Source organism: Thalassophryne amazonica, chromosome 13, assembly GCF_902500255.1.
Source record: "Thalassophryne amazonica chromosome 13, fThaAma1.1, whole genome shotgun sequence".
NCBI lineage: Eukaryota > Metazoa > Chordata > Actinopteri > Batrachoidiformes > Batrachoididae > Thalassophryne > Thalassophryne amazonica.
In genome coordinates this window covers 69,019,008-69,044,765 of record NC_047115.1, presented here as the reverse complement: position 1 = coordinate 69,044,765, position 25,758 = coordinate 69,019,008, and the positions used below count along the sequence as shown (strand labels likewise).

The following is a 25,758-nucleotide window of genomic DNA, read 5'->3' as shown; positions in this document are numbered from 1 at the left end:
ATAAGACCGCCATGTATAGGGTACAGCACAGAAACACATTTGCAACTCCTCTGACCGACCAAATCCAATTTATGAGTATTCCCTGTTCTCCGACATCTTGTTTTGCAAGGCATACATTTACTCCAAGATGTTATCCAACTTACATCTGAGTTCAAGGGTTAATGCAGTCTGAAAATGTATCGCCTTGCCCAACTCGTTAATCATGACAACAGGTGAGGGGTTGTGGTTCTGGTAGCAGCAGTCTTGCCAAGTCTCCGGTAGGTCAGGGCAGCACATAAACCAATAAGTACCAGCTCTCCCACAATAAAACCAAATATAAATAAATCTTCGACGTCCTCCACAGATCATGGTACCAAGCACTCAACACGCCACTTCTCCCAGGCGTTGAGAACAGAGCTCGCAGGGTAGTTCCATCTGGGGACACAGGGTCCCCCAGCCCCTGAATTTCCTTGTTGAAAAATGGGTCAATAACGTCTGAGAACAGCTGATCAATTCCATGGTAAACCCAAATATAGTTTGAAGAATTCCACAGTGCCGGTGAAGGCGGGACTTTGACGGTTGGAGCAGCGTTTAGAGGAGAGGAGGAGATGCGACCGCCCTCGCCGTAGTCCAAGCTGGAAAAAAAGTTGTGTCGTGCTGCTTCTTTTCCACCTACCAAACTCCGAGCCGCCTATGTGAGCGCAGCCGTGTGCGGCAGTTTGTGGTCGCTCCTTTAATCCCAGGTTCCCCCCCTCACCTCCCAAAATCTGTGTCCCAAAAGTTGTTCACTTACCTCCAGCAAACACACGGAGACAGAAAATAAATAAATAACCCAAACATTGGTGAGGTTTTATTTCCGTCAAAAACAGCAGCACTTTGAGTAAATCCAGGGGCGGAATTTTTATCGTAGGTCCCCCCGCCCAAGGCCATTAAATTTGTCAATGCTGATTAGCCAAATATTTATTATTTTTCTTTAGCAACCACACACAATTGGTCCAGGGGTGAAAATTCTGTTACCCCCAAGATACTAAATTTGGTGATGCTGATTGGCCAAATATTTTATTTTTCCTCTGCAACATACACAATTGGTCATTTCGCAGCACTTCAAGGGGTTCTTTGAGTGATTGCCCAAGAAGAGAAATGATGCGTTCTGTCTGTGGAAATTAATACACTGTTGAATGAGTCAGTTGGTGCAAATGTTATTTTAATTATTCAGATTGTATGTAGGCACATACTATTAAGTAAAACTGCATTGATAATACTTTTTTTAAATATATTATTTTTTTCCTCCACATCTGGGAGGGCAGTGCCCAAGCGCCCCCTATGGACCATCTGCCACTGGAAAAAGTGATATTGTTAACTTAATGAACAGTAAGTGCAGCTTTACTTGTATCAGTTTTTATTTTTGTTTATTTTAAAACACTATCAGTTTTAATAAAAGCACAAATTACTGGTCAGATGTTTAGATCAGGGGTGGCCAGGTTCGGTCCTCGAGAGCCACATTCCTGACACTCTTAGTTGTCTCCCTGCTCCAACACACCTGAATCCAATGAAAGACTTGTTAGCAGACTTTTAATGAGCCTTTCATTGGACTCAGGTGTGTTGGAGCATGGAGACAAGTAAGAGTGTCAGGAATGTGGCTCTCGAGGACCAAACTTGGCCACCCCTAGTTTAGATTAATGTAGAGAGAGCAGTAACAGTCCGATGCAGATATGTGATTTTTTTTTTTTTTGTAATCCGTGACAGAGTGCATTATAGTTCTGCCATCTTGTCACTATGGGAAAATATGGTTTTTATGACTAAAATGAGCAAGAAAATGGGACTGAGAAATTGCACATTGCATCTAGTATTTTCCCCAGACACCCCTAGCCGTGGGACCCCCAACAGCATGAAAAATAATCTCTGATTTTTTTCAAGGGCCACCTTCATCACTGGTTCTTGAGTCTTTGAATAATCTCCTGCTTGGTGATGATTCAAACACCCAGTAAAGGGTTTATGATAACTTTAATTTTGTGCCATTTAAACTATCAAAACTCACCAGAAAGTACCATTTTATGCTTCATTCCCTCACCCATTTCACTTTTTGAAAATGCTCTGTGACATGCCTGATATAGGCATCATTAAAGGGTCTGATTTTACTAAATATATTATACAAAATGAATGTTTGAGTTCAATGGTACGAATATTTTATGAGGTGAAAGCTGGAATGTTCCAGAAAGAATGTGAAAACATTCATTTGTTTTATATAACGGCTAAAATAGATCCTTATCATTTGATATTTTATTAATTTATAAACAACAGAAAGGGGACTTACATTTTGATGTTCCACTGGTGCTTTGACTTCACCAGTCCATCACAAACTTTAAATAGTCCAAAATTGTTCCCAGTCAACTTTCAAAAACAGATGGTTCAAAATAATTGTGACAATGTAGTCCATGATGCTGTGCACTGACTTTGTGTACTTCCAAAAAAAAAAGGCTTTAGTCCAGCGAAAATTCACATCACAAATTAGTCCAGCTCTTCATCCTCGCTTAATCATCTTCATCCTAACAGCTCTTCATGCCTCCAGACGGCTTACAACGTAGTGGATTTCTTTTTTATTCTTGTGGGTGTGTGTTAGAAAAATTAGCACCGTCAATTACCTCGTTCAAATCATCATCCGTCAGCAAAACAAACTCTCCCATGTTTATGTAAACGCTGCCCACTAGTGTGTTCGTGGGCAGGGTTTGCAGTGTGCAATGATACAAAAAGAATGCAACCAAATTGCACGCGAAATGCAACGAAACACAAATAGGATGAATAATCCATGTCATGTGACATACAAAACACCAATCAAATGACAAGGATCCACTCAGCTGTTATATAAATCCTCTTCAGGCACTGCACTGACTGTGCAAACTGTGGTCATATGTGTTTCTTGTTTATGTTTTTATATATGTGTGTGTGTGTGTGTGTGTGTGGGACCTACTTGAATTGGCGTGGCTTCCATTTGTTTCATTCCAGATGTGACATGCCCAGCCTAATACACTCTTCCTTTTCTCCACTGGATTTATGTAGCTGTTAGAGCTCAAGACGGATCATGGGGGCAGCTGGCTGGGATATGACCCAAACTCCTGTCATTACTGCAGTGGCTGTCCTTGTGCAACTCTGATTTGTGTGTCACTGTGGGGGCGTAGAGTCTGGTTTTACATAGGAGGGTGCATTCCATTGTCCTTAATTATACTCAACAAAAATATAAATGCAACACTTTTGGTTTTGCTCCCATTTTGTATGAGATGAACTCAAAGATGTAAAACTTTTTCCACATACGCAATATCACCATTTCCCTCAAATATTGTTCACAAACCAGTCTAAATCTGTGATAGTGAGCACTTCTCCTTTGCTGAGATAATCCATCCCACCTCACAGGTGTGCCATATCAAGATGCTGATTAGATACCATGATTAGTGCACAGGTGTGCCTTAGACTGCCCACAATAAAAGGCCACTCTGAAAGGTGCAGTTTTATCACACAGCACAATGCCACAGATGTCGCAAGATTTGAGGGAGCGTGCAATTGGCATGCTGACAGCAGGAATGTCAACCAGAGCTGTTGCTCGTGTATTGAATGTTAATTTCTCTACCATAAGCCGTCTCCAAAGGCGTTTTAGAGAATTTGGCAGTACATCCAACCAGCCTCACAACCGCAGACCACGTGTAACCACACCAGCCCAGGACCTCCACATCCAGCATGTTCACCTCCAAGATCGTCTGAGACCAGCCACTCGAACAGCTGCTGAAGCAATCGGTTTGCATAACCAAAGAATTTCTGCACAAACTGTCAGAAACCGTCTCAGGGAAGCTCATCTGCATGCTCGTCGTCCTCATCGGGGTCTCGACCTGACTCCAGTTCGTCATCGTAACCGACTTGAGTGGGCAAATGCTCACATTCGCTGGCGTTTGGCACGTTTGAGAGGTGTTCTCTTCACGGATGAATCCCGGTTCACACTGTCCAGGGCAGATGGCAGACAACGTGTGTGGCATCGTGTGGGTGAGCGGTTTTCTGATGTCAGTGTTGTGGATCGAGTGGCCCATGGTGGCGGTGGGGTTATGGTATGGGCAGGCGTCTGTTATGGACGAAGAACACAGGTGCATTTTATTGATGGCATTTTGAATGCACAGACATACCGTGATGAGATCCTGAGGCCCACTGTTGTGCCATACATCCAAGAACATCACCTCATGTTGCAGCAGGATAATGCACGGCCCCATGTTGCAAGGATCTGTACACAATTCTGTCTGATTGAGCATATACATGCAGGAGTTAATTGACTTTTGATCACATTGTCAAGGTGTGTTAGTCAGACTTTGGAAAAACTCGAGTCCAATTTCATTCGGACTAACATGTTTACATGGACTTAAAAAGTCCAGTTTGAGTTGGACTAATGTAGTCATTACATGTTTTTTCAGTGTCATGTAAATATACTGAGTTAGGAATCATCTTGTGATGGCACAAAAGGAAATGCTATGGTGACTACATCATTGTGTATGTGACAGTCACTGTGGCATTTCCCTTCTGTTTGCACAAGTGTATGCTTCCATCAGACAAGTGTCTTAGAGCAGGGGTCACCAGCCCTATTCCTGGAGAGCACCTGCTCTGCATGTTTTCTAACTCTCCCTGATCCACTCTCAGGGAATTAACTATCAGGTGTGCTCAGACAATCAACAGCTGGAAGACACCACTTTAAAAAAAAATAGGTGTGACTTGAGTAAGTTGACGTGGAAAACATACAGGATTAGGGGTTCTCCAGGAACAGGTTTGTGACCCCTGAGATACAGATTTGAACAAAAGCTCATAATGGTCAGTATTTGTGATTGACTGATGATGAACTCACAAAGCAGGTGTCTTGCACGAGTGTACGACACCGTTGCAGTGAGATTGTTCACATCTGTCCGTCGGCTCAATGTTCTCGTGGTTCCCTCATACGAGCTGTTCCGCCGTGATTCACCCTGATTTGTACTTATTCGTACTATGTGTGAAGGGGCCCTGAGGATGTGAGACAATAGACTTGTAACTTCATATTGTGTCTGTCTGCATAACCTTATATTTCATCTGTGTTGTTGCTGAGGTACATCTTGCACACATCAGAGTTTCTTCTGTACAGTCCTACATATGATGGAGAACTAAGCTTTCTTTGAAGTTGGACAGTGGTAGCACACCATATGAAGATGTGCAATTCTGAGAAATAATTCTGGACCATTGTCTTCAATGGAATATGATTTTATTTTGATCATATTTCATCATATTTGTCTGAGTTACTTTAAAAAAGGCACTAGAAGGAGCAATATCTGTTTGAGGAGCATCAACGCCAAGCCACGACAAGGCCAACTGAATGGCGTGCTTTACGGTGGACAGAGGCCAGACTCCTGAGGAGAGTCTAGATCTAAGGTGTGGGAGTCCCTTATGGAAGGAAGAGGGGAACAACCCCCCTCTCCTTGGCTCCCCAACTGACCTCTCTGGCCCACTCTAAATAATGACTCAGATGCTGTGATTGACATTGCATCTTCATCACGGTGGCTGGTAGTAGGGGGAATCAGCTCCTCCTCACTATATTCACAGGAAGGTGCAAACTGCTCTGTGATAGGAATAGCAGAAGCTGTAGGAGGCTGCAGACTAAGGTGCAATCTTAATCTTAATCTGAGCAAATTCAGAGGCTAATGTGTCAACCATATCAGACAAGACCAGGTCATGGCTACTCTTATTTACTGTAGTAGTAAGGGCCTCAGCATGTGGGCGCTTACATCAGTTGGAGGTCGGTGGTGCAGAGGGCAGCTCAGCTTCAAATATAGCCAGGCTGGCCGGTCTCTCAGCCAATGGCAAAGAAACAGCAAGTGTCATCTGTGAGTGCTTGTCTCAAGTGTCCAGCCCCAAGACATGAAGTGAATGAATTCTGGCCATCATCTGGGCTCAGAATAGAAGAATCGTCTTTATTGTCATTGTACAGTGGGGGGGGTTGGGGGGCGGGTTGCTCCCACAGAGCTTCTGTACACCACAAAAAAGACATACACCTGAAAAAATTTGCTTAAATCTGAAATATGTACTGTATACTAATATAAAATAAAGTACATCTTAAAACTTGACTGTTAGCATTCAGGACAGTGATTATGAACACTGGGGGTAACATTTAGGGCAGTGATTGTGAACACTGCGGGAACATTTAGGGCAGTGCTGTTAAGTGCTAAAGATGGGAGGAGGTATACTGGGGTGTCTGTTGTCTTGGGGGGGGGGGGGGTAGATTGGGTTGTTTATTGTCCGTGGTGGTGGTGGTTTGGGGGGGGTGGAGATAAGTTGAGTTGTTTATTGTCCGGGGGAGGGAGGTGTTCCTGGGAGTAGGTCTGTGGGTGAGTGTGTCCATGGGTGTTTGCAGTACATATTGCATATGGGAAGAAGCTGACAGCCTACTGTGTGGGATTTGTTGACCTGTTGCATCTCCCAGAGGGCAGCAGGTCAAAAATGGGTGTGAGGGGTCTCCTGTGATGACCTTGGTTCTCCTAAGCCAGCAGGATGGGGTGATGTTTTCCAGGCTGGGGACGGCAGCTGATGATCTTTAGGGCAGTGTTTATGACCCTCTGGATCACCTTTCTGTCCTCGGCTGTGGAGCGTGCATACCACAAACCCAGACAGTATGTCAGAGAGGCCAAGAATGAAATCGAACAGGACAGATTATTACAGTTTTGACTCTCAGTGGGGGATGTTTTTCATCGTAGGTCAGAAATCTCCATTTTCATTAAGAAAACCAAGTGGCTTGAAAAAACGTTGTTGTTAAGACTTTCTACTTGGTGGTTTGCCCAAAACAAGCCCACAACCCCTCAACTCATACGGGTATCTTTGTTGACAGCCACAGATATCCAGTTGTCATGGTGGGGGGACCAGTGAAGAACAGCAGCTTTACTGGGCTAAAGGAACTGGCTTTGGTACTGGATCCACTGCTTCTGGTTGGGATGTGGAGCAGGCCCTGACCAAACAGCGGCTCGAAGAAGAACATGTCACATGTCTCCTACAGGCAAGTCCATCTGGAGAGTTGTCAACAATGCAAAAATAAAATATTAGATCAATCTTTGTTCAGCAGCATTGCATCACAGCACACAGGGTTAGAAGCACACAGAGCATCAAAAGTGAAAGTAAAAAAAAATTCAGTCTGTTGGTCCGCACTTGGGAAGGAGCAGTCTGTGGCTAAAGAGGCTCCTCTGGTTGCTGATGACGATGTGCAGAGAGTCCAGCAGTTTGCCCAGTGTTCTCTTTTCTGCGACCATCACCAGAGAGTCCAGCTTTATGCCAACCAAAGAGCCAGGCCGCCTGATCACTTTGTCCAGCTGATGTGTCCTCCTTGGATGTCCCCCCAGCATACGACGGTGTAAAAGAGGATCCTGACTGCTACAGACTGGTAGAACATCCACAGGAGTTTCCTGCAGATGTTAAACGACTGCACCCTCCACAGAAAGTACAGCCTGCTCTGTCTTTTCCTGTACAGGTGGTTGGTGTGGGTTGTCCAGTCCAGTTTGCTGTCCAGCAACAGCCCGAGGTACTTGTGGGAATCCACAGCCTCCACATCAGATCCCACGATCAGAACTGATTGCAGTCTTGGGCTTGACTTCCCAAAGTCAGTGATGCTCCCTATCCATTCTGGTGGAGTTTGAGAGGTGCTGTAAAGAGGAATGGGCTAAACTGCCCAAAGATAGGTGCGCCAAGATTTGTGGCATCATATTCAAGAAGAATTCAGGTTGCAATTGCTGCCAAAGGTGCATCAACAATTATTGACGAAACATTGTGAATACTTATGTATGTGATTTATTAGTTTTTTTAAAGCAAAAATTTCCAAAAACTTTTTCATGTTGTTATTATGGGGTGTTGTGAGCAGACTTTTGAGGGAAAAAATACTACATTTTGAAAGAAGGTTGTAACACAACAAATTCTGGAAAAAGTGAAGCTCTAATACTTTCCGGATGCACTGTACAGTCTGTTAAATACTTATGTAAGTTGAGCAGACCTACTGACTGACTCAGTGACTGTATTCCCCCCCCCATGAGTGTTCACAGTAAGTGAAGCACACTCAATATGCTTTGCTGCCAATTCCTTTGACACATGGTAAAACGGGTAGTGGGAAGCACTCGTAACAATCAGTCTAATTACAAAAAAAAAAATACACCAGCAGTCTGTGAATTAACACAAATGTCAAGTGTTATGAGCTCAGCTACCAAGACGGCAGTGTTGCAGGAAGCATGGAAACACTCCTGCCACAGTGACTTTAACGGCAATGAGCCAAGCCACCAAAATGGCGGTGCAGCATGCCAGCTACAGCTGTTGGATAAACGGAGTGGGGAACACTTGCAACAGCCTTTTAATTTACATAATGCGCCAACAGTCCATGGACCAACACAGACCATCGGCAATGAGTCAAGCCACCAAAATGGCGGTGCAGCATGCATCATACAGCTCAATTCAATCAAGACACCAGCGGTCAGTCCCGGCTACACCTGCTGTATAAACGGAGTGGGGAACACTCGCAACAGCATTTTAATTTACATAATACGCCAACAGTCCATGGACCAACACAGATGGCAATGAGCCAAGCCACCAAATGGCAGAGCATAACTATCAAAATGGTGGGACAGCAGGAGGTGGAAAAAACACTCATGCAACCAAATCAGTGTGGTACGTTAACAGGCAACACGCAACATGCAGCTCAATCAAATGAATAAACCAAGCCACAGAATGGCAGTGGAGCAGGAAGCTGGAAAAACACTTACACCGAAGCAGCCAAATCAACGTGGTATGGCCTGGCTACGTCCTGGCTATGTTGCGAGAAACACATGTAATATGCAGGTCAATTTTAATAACACGCCAAGCCACCAAATGGCGGTGGAGCAGGAAGCGGAAAAAACACTCACACCAGAGCAACCAAGTTGGCGCGGTACAGCCTGACTATGTTCGGGGAAACACACACAACATGTAGGTCAGTCAAAAAAAATATGCCGGTGGAGTGTGTCTAATATAAACGGAAACAAGTTAAACATTTATGCCACAGTGGTGAAAGATAACGCAAAACATCCGGGCTTATCCTGCTAACGTTTACAGTAACAAGTTAAGCCACCAGTCGTTTACCCGTAATAGCCAGGCTTACTCACCGTGAGCGGACGCCGAGCTGAGGAAACAAGTCGTCGTCTTGCATCCTCTGGAGGACACGTATGCGCAGCACCAATCTAAAAGGTTGCAAGGCTCTGACAAGACAAGCGTTCCGAAATAATTTGACCTTCTGCTCTCATGCGAGATATGGAAAAAAGAACCGGATGCTGGGTTAGACTTTCTTATATATTATTGGCTGACGTCACCCATGTCACACCCACTATTGTGTCTTTGTTGGTATAAGATGTGCGCGTGGGCTAATCCAGGTGTTAAGCACCGCCATCTGGCAGTTAGGTGGAATGAAATAGGACTTACTTTAAGTTATTCTGGTTCACATACACCAATTGATGTGTGAGAAGTACCCATCATTGGGGGGTAAATGGCCCCTTACTTCAGGCACTGCGGAGCTATTAGCGCATACCACTCTTTTAAAATATAAATCACTGCTTTCTGGTTTGCAGTAATGTCCCACCTACAACACTCCTTGATTTGTTCGAGAAGGTCAGCCTGTCGGTGCTGAAGCCTGCTGTCCCACAGACTGGTACAGAATATGGCAATATGCAGACTGCTGTATTGATTTGATTTGATTATTTGATTTATTTGTTGAACGTCATAATTATGTTATTTATAGCTCCTTGCACTTTTTGGTCATGTTGAAGCTTGTTGTGAATTAAAGAAATGCTGCAAAATGTTTGAAGAAAGTTGTATTAAGAGTGAGTTGTATTAAATTTTGACACTTTTTACTGCATGCTAATATCGTCCTCAGATATTGGTATCAGTCTCCAAACCTTCTGATAATCGGTAGTGGCACTTAAAAATCCAAATAATTCGACCTTAGTGCCAACTCTGTGCTGGATCACACCTCGGTTTTAGATCAACATGTCCACAAGAAATCCAAACCAACAAACAAAAAACACCCAGCACTGGATGAAAATGATAGGTGACACGTGATTAGCATGAATCTATCAATAAAGCCCTCATTTTTCAATAACCAACTTTTTGAGGGGGAAAATTGTGTGTGTCCAAACATGGCGGAATCCTGTTTAAATCAAGTTTTACTGAATACAAAGATTGTCATGTTATTGATGATATTCTCCTCAGTGTACGTTCTCAATTTCAAATAAAGTAGTTCTTCACATGGTCACTGGCAGTAGACAATACATAAACATATGACAGGTCCTTTCTTTGCTCTCATTGCAGTGGATCACTGTGACATGCTCAGCAGCTGCCCCTGAGGATGAACCTATGATGCCCACTGAGGAATGTCTTGATGCTGCTACTGATGAGTCCCTGCTTGACACCAACCCCATTCAGTCGCCGCTGCAGGTGTTTGCTGGCATGGGTGGCCTGGCCCTCATTGCAGAGCGGCTGCCCAATGCTGTACCCTGATGTCCATTCAGCAGGTGAGAGAAAGAAGTATTTCTCATTTTGTAGCTTCACAGTGGGACCTCAAACATCTCACACCATCAACAGAAACCTTATATTTCTTCAAATTCTCCCACCAAGAACTATTCACCAAGCATAAAAAAACATAATTGTCAGATGTTTTTTTAAGCTTTATTTATATACAGTCATACCTTTTCATTCAAGAAATGTGTCTGAAAGCATTTATACACAATTCAAATAATGAACCTTAAAAATGTCAGAAAAACTACAACCTGAAAATCAGGGAATCCAAAAGGCCTGAAGATTGTCAACTAGACAGCTGACAAAAGTTAATTATGAGAAAATAAGGAGATGGCTAAAAATGTAGTAAACCAGAAATTAATCAAATGCTAAAAAATTAATCACCTGCTGAACTGAAAAAACTTTTTAGTTGCTTCTGAATACATTGATTGAAGCTGTACATATGAAATGTATTTTCAGAGGCTTCTTCAAATCAGAGTAGAGGGCCAATCAGAGGAGAGAAGTACTGTGATGTCACTGGCTGGTCTTTCTCTGCTCTAGCTACTAATCCAACATGGCAGAATCTGCTCCAAACTGTTGCGTTTCTGTGTAATCTAACATGTTTCTCATATGTTATGGAAAAAGCTAGCAAGAAATAAACACTTCTAAAACTAAAAACGCTGTTTTGTAACCTGATCGCACCTCTGGAGTGATTTACAAGACATCTAGTTGACGTCAGCGTGCACGCACATCACACGCGGTCAAAAGTAACTTCCGGTCTTTTCAAAAGCTTGTATATGCGCATACACACGCCTTCTGACAGATGTTGTTAAAACAAATAAAATATTGTTTCTGATTGATTGATTGATTGATTGATTGAGTTTATTCTGCAGCATCAATATAAATATGCAGAGGTGAATATATCAATGATACACGGATAAAAACAATAAAGCATAAACGCGGAGGGGGAAAAAAGGCAGTCCACAGCTCCACTGGTATATCCACTTGGAAAAATAATTCATTCGCCCATTTTTCCACATCTAATTCCTTTTGTGTAAGACTGAATTAAATATATCATATAATATCATATAAATATTCAGTAATAAGCATTTCTTCTCATGTTCTGATGTCGAACTTTCTGTGTAAAGTATCTCACACACTGCTGAAAATACAGGAGAGGAGCATTGAGCTGCTTGTGACAATTCTCTGGCCTCTGGGATTGGCTGTGAGTTAAAGATTGTCTCGAGGGGAAATCCATTTTACAGATGAGGTGTTAATAGAAACATAATGAAAAGTACACTTACATGCACCGGCGCATTCATGGACAACAGGGTGTTAAAGTGACAAGCTAATGCAATGGATTGGCTTTAATGTGCTTGCATTCTGCTCTGTGTAATATTGAAGAAAGTACAAGTATCGATTGGGACTCTGTATTGACAGATTCTCTATTAAATGACTGATCAGGCCCAAAAAACTTATTGGGACAAGCCTATTCTTCACAATTGAGTGTTATATGGTAATAAAAGCTGTTTTAATTACATTATGATGACATTGAAAAAAATAATCCTCATAAAAATGGTGATCATGGTGTTACTTAAGTGAGTGCACAAAAGTGAATGATGTGTGTTAGTCACGTAATTGTAGTTTGTCTACTTAATTCTTGAAATGTCTTTTGTAAGAATGAAATTTCTGAAGGAATATTTTTCATTTGAATTTTAAACACTGATGTGCTGTGCTTGCTCTCAGATTCACCCAGTGATACTTAGTCCTAAATATGGACAAACACTAGAACACCCACAGTTCAAATGATCCATGAATGCCAGCTGGTGTCTGTGCTCTCCTCCTGAATTATGGACACTGCAGAGTTGCTGTTCTTTGAAATCCCTCTGTCTGCTTTGTCTCTTTCTGTATGTGCATACTGTAGTGCTCATGTTTGCTTTGCATTTTTATTTCCCTGGATTTCCTGTTTCAGGTCAGTGCCCCGGTGGTGCCCTCTGCCACCCAGGAGAAGCCCAAGGACAGTGACCAGTTTGAGTGGGTAACCATCGAGCAGTCTGGTGAGCTTGTGTATGAGGCACCGGAGTCCATTGCTGCAGAGCCACCGCCAATCAACAAGCAGCAGTCCCAGTCATCATCGTCAACCTCAGTACAGACTATGTCACCAATCCCTGCTCATTCATTGGCAGCTTTTGGATTATTCCTACGCTTGCCAGGCTATGCAGAAGTGCTGTTGAAAGAGAGGAAACACGCCCAGTGTCTGCTCCGCCTAGTGCTAGGTGTCACAGATGATGGAGAAGGCAGTAAGTTAAGAAATACCTTCACAGCTGCCAACACTGACCATCACAGAAATGTTGCGGCATCACATAAACACACTCAGTTTATCATCTGGTCTTGTTTCTGAATTAGTTTTGTTAAAAAAAAATTTAAAAAAAAAGGATGCACCAATCCAATGTTTCTTCTTCAATTTTAAATTTTGATCCGAGAATAAAGTGTAATCTGATACAATACCAGTGCATAAATGAATCCTTTAAAAATCGCCATGTCTTTCTTCTGTGCAGAAGATACCAGCATAGTGAGATAATTAAAGAATTTTCTTTGTGGTGCAGTACATCTCATTACAAAGAAAAACCTATTCATCTAAAGCTCAAGGAAATGTTTGTTGTTGAATGAATGGTGTTTCTCCTCTGCCTAGGTCACATCCTGCAGTCTCCATCGGCAAATGTGTTGCCCACGCTGCCTTTCCATGTCTTGCGAGCATTGTTCAGTAGCACTCCTCTGACCACTGATGACGGTGTGTTGCTGCGCCGTATGGCACTTGAGATCGGTGCTATCCACCTAATTTTGGCCTGCTTGTCTGCTCTCAGCCATCACGCCCCTCGCAACCCCAACGCCAACACGAATGTCTCTGAGGTAAAGTCTACGTGAGCATACGCACAACAGTTACAACCGTGTTCATGGAGACATCAGTTGACCACACTGATTTCTGGCTCTCAGCTATCAGGGGATTTGATGGTCTAGTGTTTAAGTGTTTGGCTTGAGACCAGAGGATCCTTGGATCAAATCCCAGCCTGACCGGAAAATCACTAAGGGCCCTTGGGCAAGGTCCTTAATCCCTTACTTGCTCCCGGTGTGTAGTGAGCGCCTTGTATGGCTGCACCCTGACATCAGGGTGAATGTGAGGCGTTATTGTAAAGCACTTTGAGCAGCTGATGCAGATGGAAAAACGCAATATGAATGCAATCCGTTTACCATTTGAATATGCAAGAGCTTACTGTACACAATAACTTGCTCATCTGCTTTTCGTTTTCTTCTAGTTTGGTTTATAAATTTAGGTTGTTTTAAAAATAGGTTGGAGTTTAATACCCCTGTCTCACTTTGACAATTTAGCCAGCATATGTTCACCATATTATGCCTCATGCACACACTGTGCGTGCATCATTGTCAAGCGCTTTGGGCTTCTGATTCAGATGGAAAATTGCCATGCAAATACAGTCCCTTTTGTCATTTAAAACAATCGAGAGTTAACAATGTAACTACAGTTCTATGAATTCCGGATGACCGCCAGAGGGCGGTGCTTTAGCACCTGGATAACTACATGTGCGCAGCACAGAGGTCGATAATATATACCAGCAAAGTAACGCCATTGGATGTGACCTGGGTGATGTCACTGGTTGTCTTTATATATACCAGATGCACCCAGCGCTCTCTTCTTTTCGGAATGAACTCACAAGACTCTGAGTGACAAGTAACTCTGGCGGTCATCCGGAATTCATAGAACCGTAGGTACATTCGTAACTCTCGCTCTATTTCATTCCTCCTGACTGCCAGAGGGCGGTGCTTTAGCACCTGGATGACTTAATACCAACAAGGTCATGAAGAGTCACACTCACCTCGCATCAGCAGTGGGGAGTGGAGGCTGACAACACTGCCGAAGTCACCGCAGGAGGAGCAGCCACATTCAGTCTGTAATAGTGGGCGAAGGTACAGGACGAAGCCCACGTAGCAGCAGCACAAATATCACTCAAAGGGACACCTCTCAGTGCAGCCCAGGAGGTGGACACCACTCTGTTGGAATGACACGTAACCTTAGGAGGCTGAAGACCTCTGGACCTGTATACTTGTAAAATGGCATCCACGACCCAATGCGAGAGTCGCTGCTTTGAGACAGCACAGCCTCTTTTGTGATCACCATAACACACAAACAGGGCATCCCTTTTCCGGATCCCGGCAGTCGCACTAATGTACTGCTTCCACATTCGGACAGGACACAGGGAACCTGAAACAGATAATCCTGGATCAGAATGCGGGACATACACAGCCAAGGAAACTGGCTGGTTAACATGAAAGGTTGAAATTCTCTTGGGTAAAAAGGACGGATTAGGCCACAGCGTAACCCCAGATCCGTCAGAATTCCATCACAAACAGTCCCCAGCGACTGATAGGGCATGGAGCTCTCCCACCCGCTTAGCCAAAGACAGTGCAAGTAGAAAATCAGTCTTCACTGACACCCATTTAAGATCAGCACTTTCAACTGGTTCGAAAGGGGATAAGCTTAGACCCTCCAGGACTAGAGGAAGGTCCCATGAAGGTACGCGTGCAAGCCTTGGAGGCCGCAAACGTAGAGCACCTTTCAAAAAACGACACACTAAGATGTGTGAACCCACTGACCGGCCATCAACGTAGACGTGCCGGGCAGAGATTGCAGCAACATAAACCTTCAAGGTGGCGATAGAAAGTCTTTTCTTTAGCAGTTCTTGTAAATATTTGAGGAGAATAGGCACAGGGCAACGCTCCGGGTCTAATTTTTGGTTCTCACACCCCCGCAAACAGCTTCCATCTGTTGTCATACAAAGCCCTGGTAGAAGCAGCATATGAATTAAGGATAGTCTGAACAACAGCCTGGTCACAAGAACTTAACAAGGAGTCCGGCCATCAACGCCACACATAACGTTTGAAGGCGTTCTGGGTGAGGGTGCCAAATCCTCCCTGTACTGTGATAACAAGTCCTTCCTCTCCGGGAGAGAGAGGTTCCCCCTCGAGGAGGTTTGTAAATCATGGGAAACCAAATCCTCCCGGCCAGAATGGAGCAACCAGCAGCACCCTGTGGCTTCTCTGATCTATCTGTGCAGTGTCAACATCAGCAGCGGGAGAGGGAAGGCATAAAGGAGGCAGTCTGGCCACGGGTGAGCCAATGCATCCTGACCCAGCGGGCTGTCTGGTTCCAAGAGGGAGTACCACCGTGGGTAATGTGTCGAGGTGCTTGAAGCGAAAGGTCACTTCCGCTACACCATACTTTCTTCCGCCAGATCATTTGGACCAACATCGGGTTCCAGTCTCCACTCTCCAGGTGGTGGTTTCTGTCTGAAGAGTAAATCGCAGCGCTGTTCTGTACGTCGGGCAGATGAACTGCTCTGACACTTTGAAGGCGAGGCAACGCCCATAAGAGAAGCCTCCGAGTTTCTGCCAATGAGTGATCGGACCTGGTGCCCCCCTGATGGTTTATGTGATAGACTGTTGACGTATTGTCCGACCGGACAGAACATGTCTTTCCTCTCAGGGCCGGGAGGAAATACTTGAGAACCAGTCGCACAGCGCGAAGCGCCAGCACGTTTATGTGTTGGACGTCTCTTCCTGAGGACTCCAGACACCCCTCACCAGAGTCGCTACAAGCCTGTGCTGATGCAACTTTGAGTTGAGGCCTAGGTTGGTGATCCAAATCGTAGGGGACGTAAGAACAGAAGTCCCAAAGGTACCACTAGCGACATTGCCGTCAATTTGCCCATCAACCGGAAGCAGCAAACCAAAAGGCACTGTCACAGCCCGTTGAATGTGTGAGACGAGACGAATTACATCGTCCATCTCTCTGCGGGGATGGCGATGCAGTCATAGTCAGGGAGTTGATGGTAATGCCGATGAAGGTCGTTTGTGACTGGGAACAAGAGAACTCTTTGCAAAGTTCACTGTGAGTCCTAAATGAGAGATCATGGTTCAGTAGAAGAGCTGTGTCGTTGTGCGCCTGCTCCTAAGTCGGGAGCGCAGACAAGCCAATCGTCTAAGTAGGGTAGGATTCTTAATCCAAGAGCTTGCAGTGGGGCTAGTGCTGCAGCCATACATCTGGTAAATGTACGCGGGGCGAGAGAGAGGCCGAAAGAAGCACCCTGAACTGGTATGCCTGACCTTTGAAAGCAAAGCGGAGAAACTGCCTGTGACGAGGCACCACTGGCACATGGAAACTAGGCGTCTTTTTTTTTTTTTGTTATTCACATTTTATTGTTTTTTCGATTGTATACCAAATAAAACAGAACACGAACACAGTGGGGTTTAGTACAAATCAGACAAAGTCAGGTCTAATTACTATTACAAAGGATAGCCATTTTTTCCAAAATCTTCAAAAAACATCCGTCTGGAGTTTCACCCTAAATGTCAACCGTCCATAGTGAAAATCTGATGTATAATGTTAATCCACTCATTAATAGTTGATATTTCTTTCTGAAGCCAGTGCCTGTTATACATTTTTTCCCTGCTACCAATAACACTTTCATCAAATAGTTCTGCTTTCGTAAGTTTTAATTCTAACAAATCTCCAAGATATAGTATTTCAAATTTTCTATGAATTTTCTTTTTAAAAACTGTTTCCAAAACAATATGCATTTCATCCCAAAATGGAGTAACAGAAGAACAATTCCAGAATATATGAAAATGGTCTGCCAACGTTTGACCACATTGCCTCCAGCATTTGATCTGGTCTGAATATTTCGACTGTTGGGCTGGTGTACGGAAATAACGAATTGCATTTTTCCAAGAAAATTCTCTCCATGAAGGGGCACTGGTACAGTACCATTGTTGCTGACATATTCTCTCCCAACTGTCCAACGTTAAGAAAAATTGCCCTCTTTTCCCACTATCTTTTAAATGTGTGGAGGATACCTTGTAAATTTGAATCACCATATACATTTGGAGATAATTTTTTGGATTGGGGCATGGTTATATGCACTCGACAGGATATCAAAAATGTCCCCTTCTCAAAATTGGTTTATGAATGAATTTTTTTAATAATGTCCCTAATTTGTAAATACCTGAAGGGTCTTGATTTATTAGTCCGAACTTTTCTTTGGATCCTGGAAGCTCATTTATCACACCTTTCTCGAACAAAGTATAATATGTAGTAAGGCCCTTACTGCACCAGGTTTTAAATCCTGAATCTACTTTCCCTGGTATGAAATCTGAATCGTAAGCAAGCCATTTAAAAAATTCTAATTTCTCATAAATGTCGTATTTTTTGATGATGTCCCTCCATACCTTCAGTGAACTGTTAAAAATTGGGTTATTTATATCTAATACTACATTTTTCATCAAGGGATCTCCAATAAGTGTACTAATTGGACGTTGTGCCATTAAACCCTGATCTATCTCCTTCCATTTTGAATTGTAACTTGGGTTACACCAGCAGACTAATGGTCGCAGTTGTACTGCTTTATAATAATCAATGAGGCAAGGTAAAGCAAGCCCCCCTTGCTCTTTAGACAGTGGAAATAGGCGTCTTTTAAGTCGACACTTGTGAACCAGTCTCCTGGTGTGATAGTTTGAACGACGTCTACTGTGCAGAGCATGTGAAACTGCAGCACTTTGATATAACGATTCAGACGTCGGAGATCAAGGATAGGACGAAAGCCGCCATCCTTCTTTGGAACAAGGAAGTAAATTGAATAGAACCCCCTGAGCTGGTCTTAACTGTGAACTGGCTCTATGGCCCCCTTCTCCAGGAGTTCCAAAATCTCCTGTTGTAGGGCGGCAGACTGCACCGAGTCAGAAACAACAGTCATCCTCACCCCATTGAACTTTGGAGAACGACATCTGAACTGAATTCTGTAACCTTCGAACAAGGTTGAAATGACCCATGGGTCTTGAACTTTAGCCTCCCAGTGGCTGAGTTGATTTCGTGAAAAACGGCTGGGGGCCAAACGTTGGCAGTCAGACCCGACCACCTCTGCCTCGCATCCCTGAGGACTCCCCTCAAAGACTTTGAGAGGGCAAGGGCTAAATGGGACAGTGAGTTGCCTGGGTGACCGATGTGAGCAGCTATGTCATAGCTTTTGGTGAGGAGGTCATCAGTGACCCTACACTGAGGTCGTGGGCAGCGGGCATCCGGCCGAACAGCATCAGCTGGAGCCACAACCAGGTTCGCAATAATGCTGTCAATGGCGGGCATACGGTTCAGACCATACTGCACCGAATCACACATAGAGCTAAGGGCTCTACAGTCCTGCGATAGATGTGTCAATGTTTTGGGGTCTGCCCAACATCGGTGGAGCTCCTCAATATATGGTTGTGAAATTGGAACGTTGAACTCAGGCTTCTGAGTGACTTTGAAAAAGGCACTTGAAGCGGTGGTTTCCGCAGGGGGATTGTTGACCCCAAGCCTGGATAAAGCCAACTGAACAGCTTGCTTGACAAAGGATAGTCCAGGTCCGGTTTGCGGCAGGGACTCTGCCTCAGAGGTGTGAGAGCCCACTAATGAATGGCTTGGAGAAAGACCCCTCTCATCCTCATCCTCCACACAGTTTATATCACTTGTCATGTACAAGGAATCAGTCGCAGCAATAGACACGACATCTTCCTCCTGCTGAGTAACTACACTGGTCTGATCAGCCTCATTAGGGACATCAGGAACTGTCACTGCATCCCTTGGCTGTAGATTCAGAAGCAAGGACTTAATCTGAGCAAACTCAGAAGTCAATGTTTCGACCTTTTCAGCCAAAGCATGGTCATGAGTAACCTTCTTAGCAGAAGGGGCTCCTGCATGTGGGCGTTTACGGTGCTTTTGTTCCTTCCTGGGGCTGGAGGCCAAAGTTGCACTAGATATTCCACTTTCCAATGCCGCAAGTCTAGCAGATCTCTATGCCAGTGGCATGCTGGCACAATTAAGGCAGGCATCGCCAGTCAGGGCTTCCGTCAGGTGTCCGATCCCAAGACACGAGGGACAAAACATATGTCCATCATCTGGGCTCAAGGGACCCAAACAGGTACTACAGCCATGCAACAAAGGCCCTGTCAACATTGTGGACTGCGTGCAGATGGCTAACGCAAGCCCTGACGGTTACAGATGGAAAGACAAAGCGTGAATCACATGCAGTGTAAATAGTAACACAAGGCACGGAGCGTGAAGCACTCACAGCCGTCGATTTTACACATGGCACAGCTCGTGAAGCACTCACAGCCGTCGACTTGACATGAGGCACTGAGCGTGAAGCACTCACAGCCGGCGACTTGACACGAGGCACGGAGCGTGAAGCACTCACAGCCGTCAACTTTGACACGAGACACGGAGCGTGAAGCACTCCAGCCGTCGACTTGACATGAGGCACGGAGCGTGAAGCACTCCAGCCGTCGACTTGACACGAGGCACGGAGCGTGAAGCACTCCAGCCGCTGACTCGACACGAGGCACGGAGCGTGAAGCACTCACAGCCGGCGACTTGACACGAGGCACGGAGAGTGAAGCACTCACAGCCGTCAACTTGACACGAGGCACGGAGCGTGAAGCACTCCAGCCGTCGACTTGACACGAGACACGGAGCGTGAAGCACTCCAGCCGTCGACTTAACACGAGGCACGGAACGTGAAGCACTCCAGCTGTCGACTTGACACGAGGCACGGAGCGTGAAGCACTCAAAGCCGCTGACTCGACACGAGGCACGGAGCGTGAAGCATTCACAGCCGTAGACTTGACACGAGGCACGGAGTGTGGAGCACTCACATCTGCAGACTCGACACGAGGCACGGGGCGTGAAGCACTCACATCCGCAGACTCGACATGAGGCAGGGAGCGTGAAGCACTCACAGCCGCAGACTCGGCACGAGGCACGGAGCGTGAAACACTCCAACCGCAGACTCGGCATGAGGCACGGAGCGTGAAACACTCACAGTGTAAAAGCTAATACAAGGCCCGGAGCGTGAAACACTCACAGCCACAGTAATAACATGATGCACACAGCCGAAAAACTCACAGCCCAAGTGCTAAGTCACTTAGAGCAACGACGACAACACTAGCTGCTAGCGGAGCTGTTAAACTTAGCAAAATGGCGGCACTGCAGACGAAGTATTTCAAGGAGTGGAAAACACTCACAGCAAGCCCAACACAGTACACTATACTGGTTCTGATACACACACTACCACGTAGTTAACGGGGTTAGTGACACAACTAAATAAATAGCCAGCTTTCGTCGAAACAACACAGCTAATGTGCACAGAGGAAAATACCCAGCAGGGCAGTGGCAAAGGCGCGCACCTGGCTTTTAGGAAGGTGTACTCATGACAGGTGTCAGTCAAAGAATACGAAACAAAACAAAAAAACGGTGAAGCCGTGTCTCGCTGCCTCTGGAGGACGTGTGCAGTGCATGTAGCTCCAACCAAAGGTGGGTTGCGAGGCTACAAGCGAGAGCTGCAATCGCAGCTAAATGCGTTCTCAATCTCTAAGAATGCGAGAATGTAGAAAAGAAGCGAGCGCTGGGTGCTTCTAGTATATAAAGACAACCAGTGACATCACCCAGATCACATCCAATGGCGTGACTTTGTTGTTATATATTCTCGACCTCTGTGCTGCGCACATGTAGTTATCCAGGTGCTAAAGCACCGCCCTCTGGCGGTCAGGAGGAATGAAATAGAACTGCATTTTGTTTTAGTTTTCACTTTAACTATAGCTGCTTCAAAATACTTGAACAAATTTGTGTGCAGTTATAGTTCATTCACACGATTCACACAGCACACAAGTAAGAGAGAAATGATCTGGAGACATTTTCATATTACACTGGCAACACCTTTACTGAACGTTCTATGATTGGGAAAGAAGTCACAGACATGGTAAATATATCAACATTTTCTTAATTAATAAAAAAAAAAAGCATTTCAGTGATTGAAAAAGACATAAATTTGCCTTTCCTTCCACTCCACTCCTGCAGTAATTGACTCCTGGATTAATTTTTGCAGCAGTTCAGAAATAAAACCTGCTTGTTCTTCAGTGATGAATGTTTTCTGGGAATTCCTGGAAATCCGGGTCGTTACTTCCATGGCGATCGTTTCCAGGTTAGTTGTATTTTCCTGGCCCTCATTGGATTTAGTCTGGGCTGATGTTGATATCTGTAAAATCATTTGGAAACATCTCTGATGAGAAGTCACAGTGGATGTCTGACATTTTCACATCCTGTTGCGAGACTGAAAGATAAATATAACCTGCTGCCGCTTGTCCAGATAGCAGCCAATGAGAGGCACTGTGACAAATTTTACTCCGTGCCGTGCTGAAACTACAAAACAAATGGATGAAATGTTGTTCTGCTGCAGGGAGACAATTTAAAGTTCATCAGGAATAAATTCAAATGGGGCTAGTTCAACCCGACTTTTAAAAAAAATTTCATACAGAAAAGCTAACCCTCCCGGTAAGTCTTTGATTTTTATATCATGTTTCAAAATCTGTCTTTGGGAGCGGAGCGTTTTGACCTTCGGAGGCTGATAAGACCGCCATGTATAGGGTACAGCACAGAAACACATTTGCAACTCCTCTGACCGACCAAATCCAATTTATGAGTATTCCCTGTTCTCCGACATCTTGTTTGCAAGGCATACATTTACTCCAAGATGTTATCCAACTTACATCTGAGTTCAAGGGTTAATGCAGTCTGAAAATGTATCGCCTTGCCCAACTCGTTAATCATGACAACAGGTGAGGGGTTGTGGTTCTGGTAGCAGCAGTCTTGCCAAGTCTCCGGTAGGTCAGGGCAGCACATAAACCAATAAGTACCAGCTCTCCCACAATAAAACCAAATATAAATAAATCTTCGACGTCCTCCACAGATCATGGTACCAAGCACGCAACACGCCACTTCTCCCAGGCGTTGAGAACAGAGCTCGCAGGGTAGGTTCCATCTGGGGACACAGGGTCCCCCAGCCCTGATTTCCTTGTTGAAAAATGGTGTCAATAACGTTCTGAGAACAGCTGATCAATTCCATGGTAAACCCAAATATAGTTTGAAGAATTCACAGTCCGGTGAAGTCGGGACTTTGACGGTTGGAGCAGCGTTAGAGGAGAGAGGAGGAGATGCGACCGCCCTCGCCGGAGTCCCAAGCTGGAAAAAAAGTTAGTGTCGTGCTGCTTCTTTTCCACCTACCAAACTCCGAGCCGCCTATGTGAGCGCAGCCAGTGTGCGGCAGTTTGTGGTCGCTCCTTTATCCCAGGTTCCCCCCCTCACCTCCCAAAATCTGTGTCCCAAAGTTGTTCAACTTACTCCAGCAAAACACACGGAGACAGAAAATAAATAAATAACCCAAACATTGGTGAGGTTTTATTTCCGTCAAAAACAGCAGCACTTTGATAAATCCAGGGGCGGAATTTTTATCGTAGGTCGCCCCCGCCCAAGCCATTAAATTTGTCAATGCTGATTAGCCAAATATTTATTATTTTTCTTTAGCAACCACACACAATTGGTCCAGGGGTGAAAATTCTGTTACCCCCAAGATACTAAATTTGGTGATGCTGATTGGCCAAATATTTTATTTTTCCTCTGCAACATACACAATTGGTCATTTCGCAGCACTTCAAGGGGTTCTTTGAGTGATTGCCCAAGAAGAGAAATGATGCGTTCTGTCTGTGGAAATTAATACACTGTTGAATGAGTCAGTTGGTGCAAATGTTATTTTAATTATTCAGATTGTATGTAGGCACATACTATTAAGTAAAACTGCATTGATATACTTTTTTTAATATATTATTTTTTTTCCTCCACATCTGGGAGGCAGTGCCCAAGCGCCCCCTATGGACCATCTGCCACTGGAAAAAGTGATATTGTTAACTTAATGAACAGTAAGTGCAGCTTTACTTGTATCAGTTTTTATTTTTGTTTATTTAAAACACTATCAGTTTTAATAAAAGCACAAATTACTGGTCAGATGTTTAGATCAGGGGTGGCCAGGTTCGGTCCTCGAGAGCCACATTCCTGACACTCTTAGTTGTCTCCCTGCTCCAACACACCTGAATCCAATGAAAGACTTGTTAGCAGACTTTTAATGAGCCTTTCATTGGACTCAGGTGTGTTGGAGCATGGAGACAAGTAAGAGTGTCAGGAATGTGGCTCTCGAGGACCAAACTTGGCCACCCCTAGTTTAGATTAATGTAGAGAGAGCAGTAACAGTCCGATGCAGATATGTGATTTTTTTTTTTTTGTAATCCGTGACAGAGTGCATTATAGTTCTGCCATCTTGTCACTATGGGAAAATATGGTTTTTATGACTAAAATGAGCAAGAAAATGGGACTGAGAAATTGCACATTGCATCTAGTATTTTCCCCAGACACCCCACTAGCCGTGGGACCCCCAACAGCATGAAAAATAATCTCTGATTTTTTTTCAAGGGCCACCTTCATCACTGGTTCTTGAGTCTTTGAATAATCTCCTGCTTGGTGATGATTCAAACACCCAGTAAAGGGTTTATGATAACTTTAATTTTGTGCCATTTAAACTATCAAAACTCACCAGAAAGTACCATTTTATGCTTCATTCCCTCACCCATTTCACTTTTTGAAAATGCTCTGTGACATGCCTGATATAGGCATCATTAAAGGGTCTGATTTTACTAAATATATTATACAAATAATGAATGTTTGAGTTCAATGGTACGAATATTTTATGAGGTGAAAGCTGGAATGTTCCAGAAAGAATGTGAAAACATTCATTTGTTTTATATAACGGCTAAAATAGATCCTTATCATTTGATATTTTATTAATTTATAAACAACAGAAAGGGGACTTACATTTTGATGTTCCACTGGTGCTTTGACTTCACCAGTCCATCACAAACTTTAAATAGTCCAAAATTGTTCCCAGTCAACTTTCAAAAACAGATGGTTCAAAAATAATTGTGACAATGTAGTCCATGATGCTGTGCACTGACTTTGTGTACTTCCAAAAAAAAAAGGCTTTAGTCCAGCGAAAATTCACATCACAAATTAGTCCAGCTCTTCATCCTCGCTTAATCATCTTCATCCTAACAGCTCTTCATGCCTCCAGACGGCTTACAACGTAGTGGATTTCTTTTTTTATTCTTGTGGGTGTGTGTTAGAAAAATTAGCACCGTCAATTACCTCGTTCAAATCATCATCCGTCAGCAAAACAAACTCTCCCATGTTTATGTAAACGCTGCCCACTAGTGTGTTCGTGGGCAGGGTTTGCAGTGTGCAATGATACAAAAAGAATGCAACCAAATTGCACGCGAAATGCAACGAAACACAAATAGGATGAATAATCCATGTCATGTGACATACAAAACACCAATCAAATGACAAGGATCCACTCAGCTGTTATATAAATCCTCTTCAGGCACTGCACTGACTGTGCAAACTGTGGTCATATGTGTTTCTTGTTTATGTTTTATATATGTGTGTGTGTGTGTGGTGTGTGTGGACCTACTTGAATTGGCGTGGCTTCCATTTGTTTCATTCCAGATGTGACATGCCCAGCCTAATACACTCTTCCTTTTCTCCACTGGATTTATGTAGCTGTTAGAGCTCAAGACGGATCATGGGGGCAGCTGGCTGGGATATGACCCAAACTCCTGTCATTACTGCAGTGGCTGTCCTTGTGCAACTCTGATTTGTGTGTCACTGTGGGGGGCGTAGAGTCTGGTTTTACATAGGAGGGTGCATTCCATTGTCCTTAATTATACTCAACAAAAATATAAATGCAACACTTTGGTTTTGCTCCCATTTTGTATGAGATGAACTCAAAGATGTAAAACTTTTTCCACATACGCATATCACCATTTCCCTCAATATTGTTCACAACCAGTCTAAATCTGTGATAGTGAGCACTTCTCCTTTGCTGAGATAATCCATCCCACCTCACAGGTGTGCCATATCAAGATGCTGATTAGATACCATGATTAGTGCACAGGTGTGCCTTAGACTGCCCACAATAAAAGGCCACTCTGAAAGGTGCAGTTTTATCACACAGCACAATGCCACAGATGTCGCAAGATTTGAGGAGCGTGCAATTGGCATGCTGACAGCAGGAATGTCAACCAGAGCTGTTGCTCGTGTATTGAATGTAATTTCTCTACCATAAGCCGTCTCCAAAGGCGTTTTAGAGAATTTGGCAGTACATCCAACCAGCCTCACAACCGCAGACCACGTGTAACCACACCAGCCCAGGACCTCCACATCCAGCATGTTCACCTCCAAGATCGTCT

General features: G+C 44.2%; 1 protein-coding gene across 1 annotated transcript in view; it reads left to right on the top strand.

The window, feature by feature from the left end:
* birc6 (baculoviral IAP repeat containing 6) overlaps positions 1–25,758 on the top strand; it is a 346,340-nt gene that overhangs the window by 182,538 nt on the left and 138,044 nt on the right. The window contains exon 63 of the mRNA XM_034184474.1: positions 6,857–7,021. Coding sequence (XP_034040365.1) covers positions 6,857–7,021 — 165 coding nt within the window. The remainder of the gene's footprint in view (positions 1–6,856; positions 7,022–25,758) is intronic.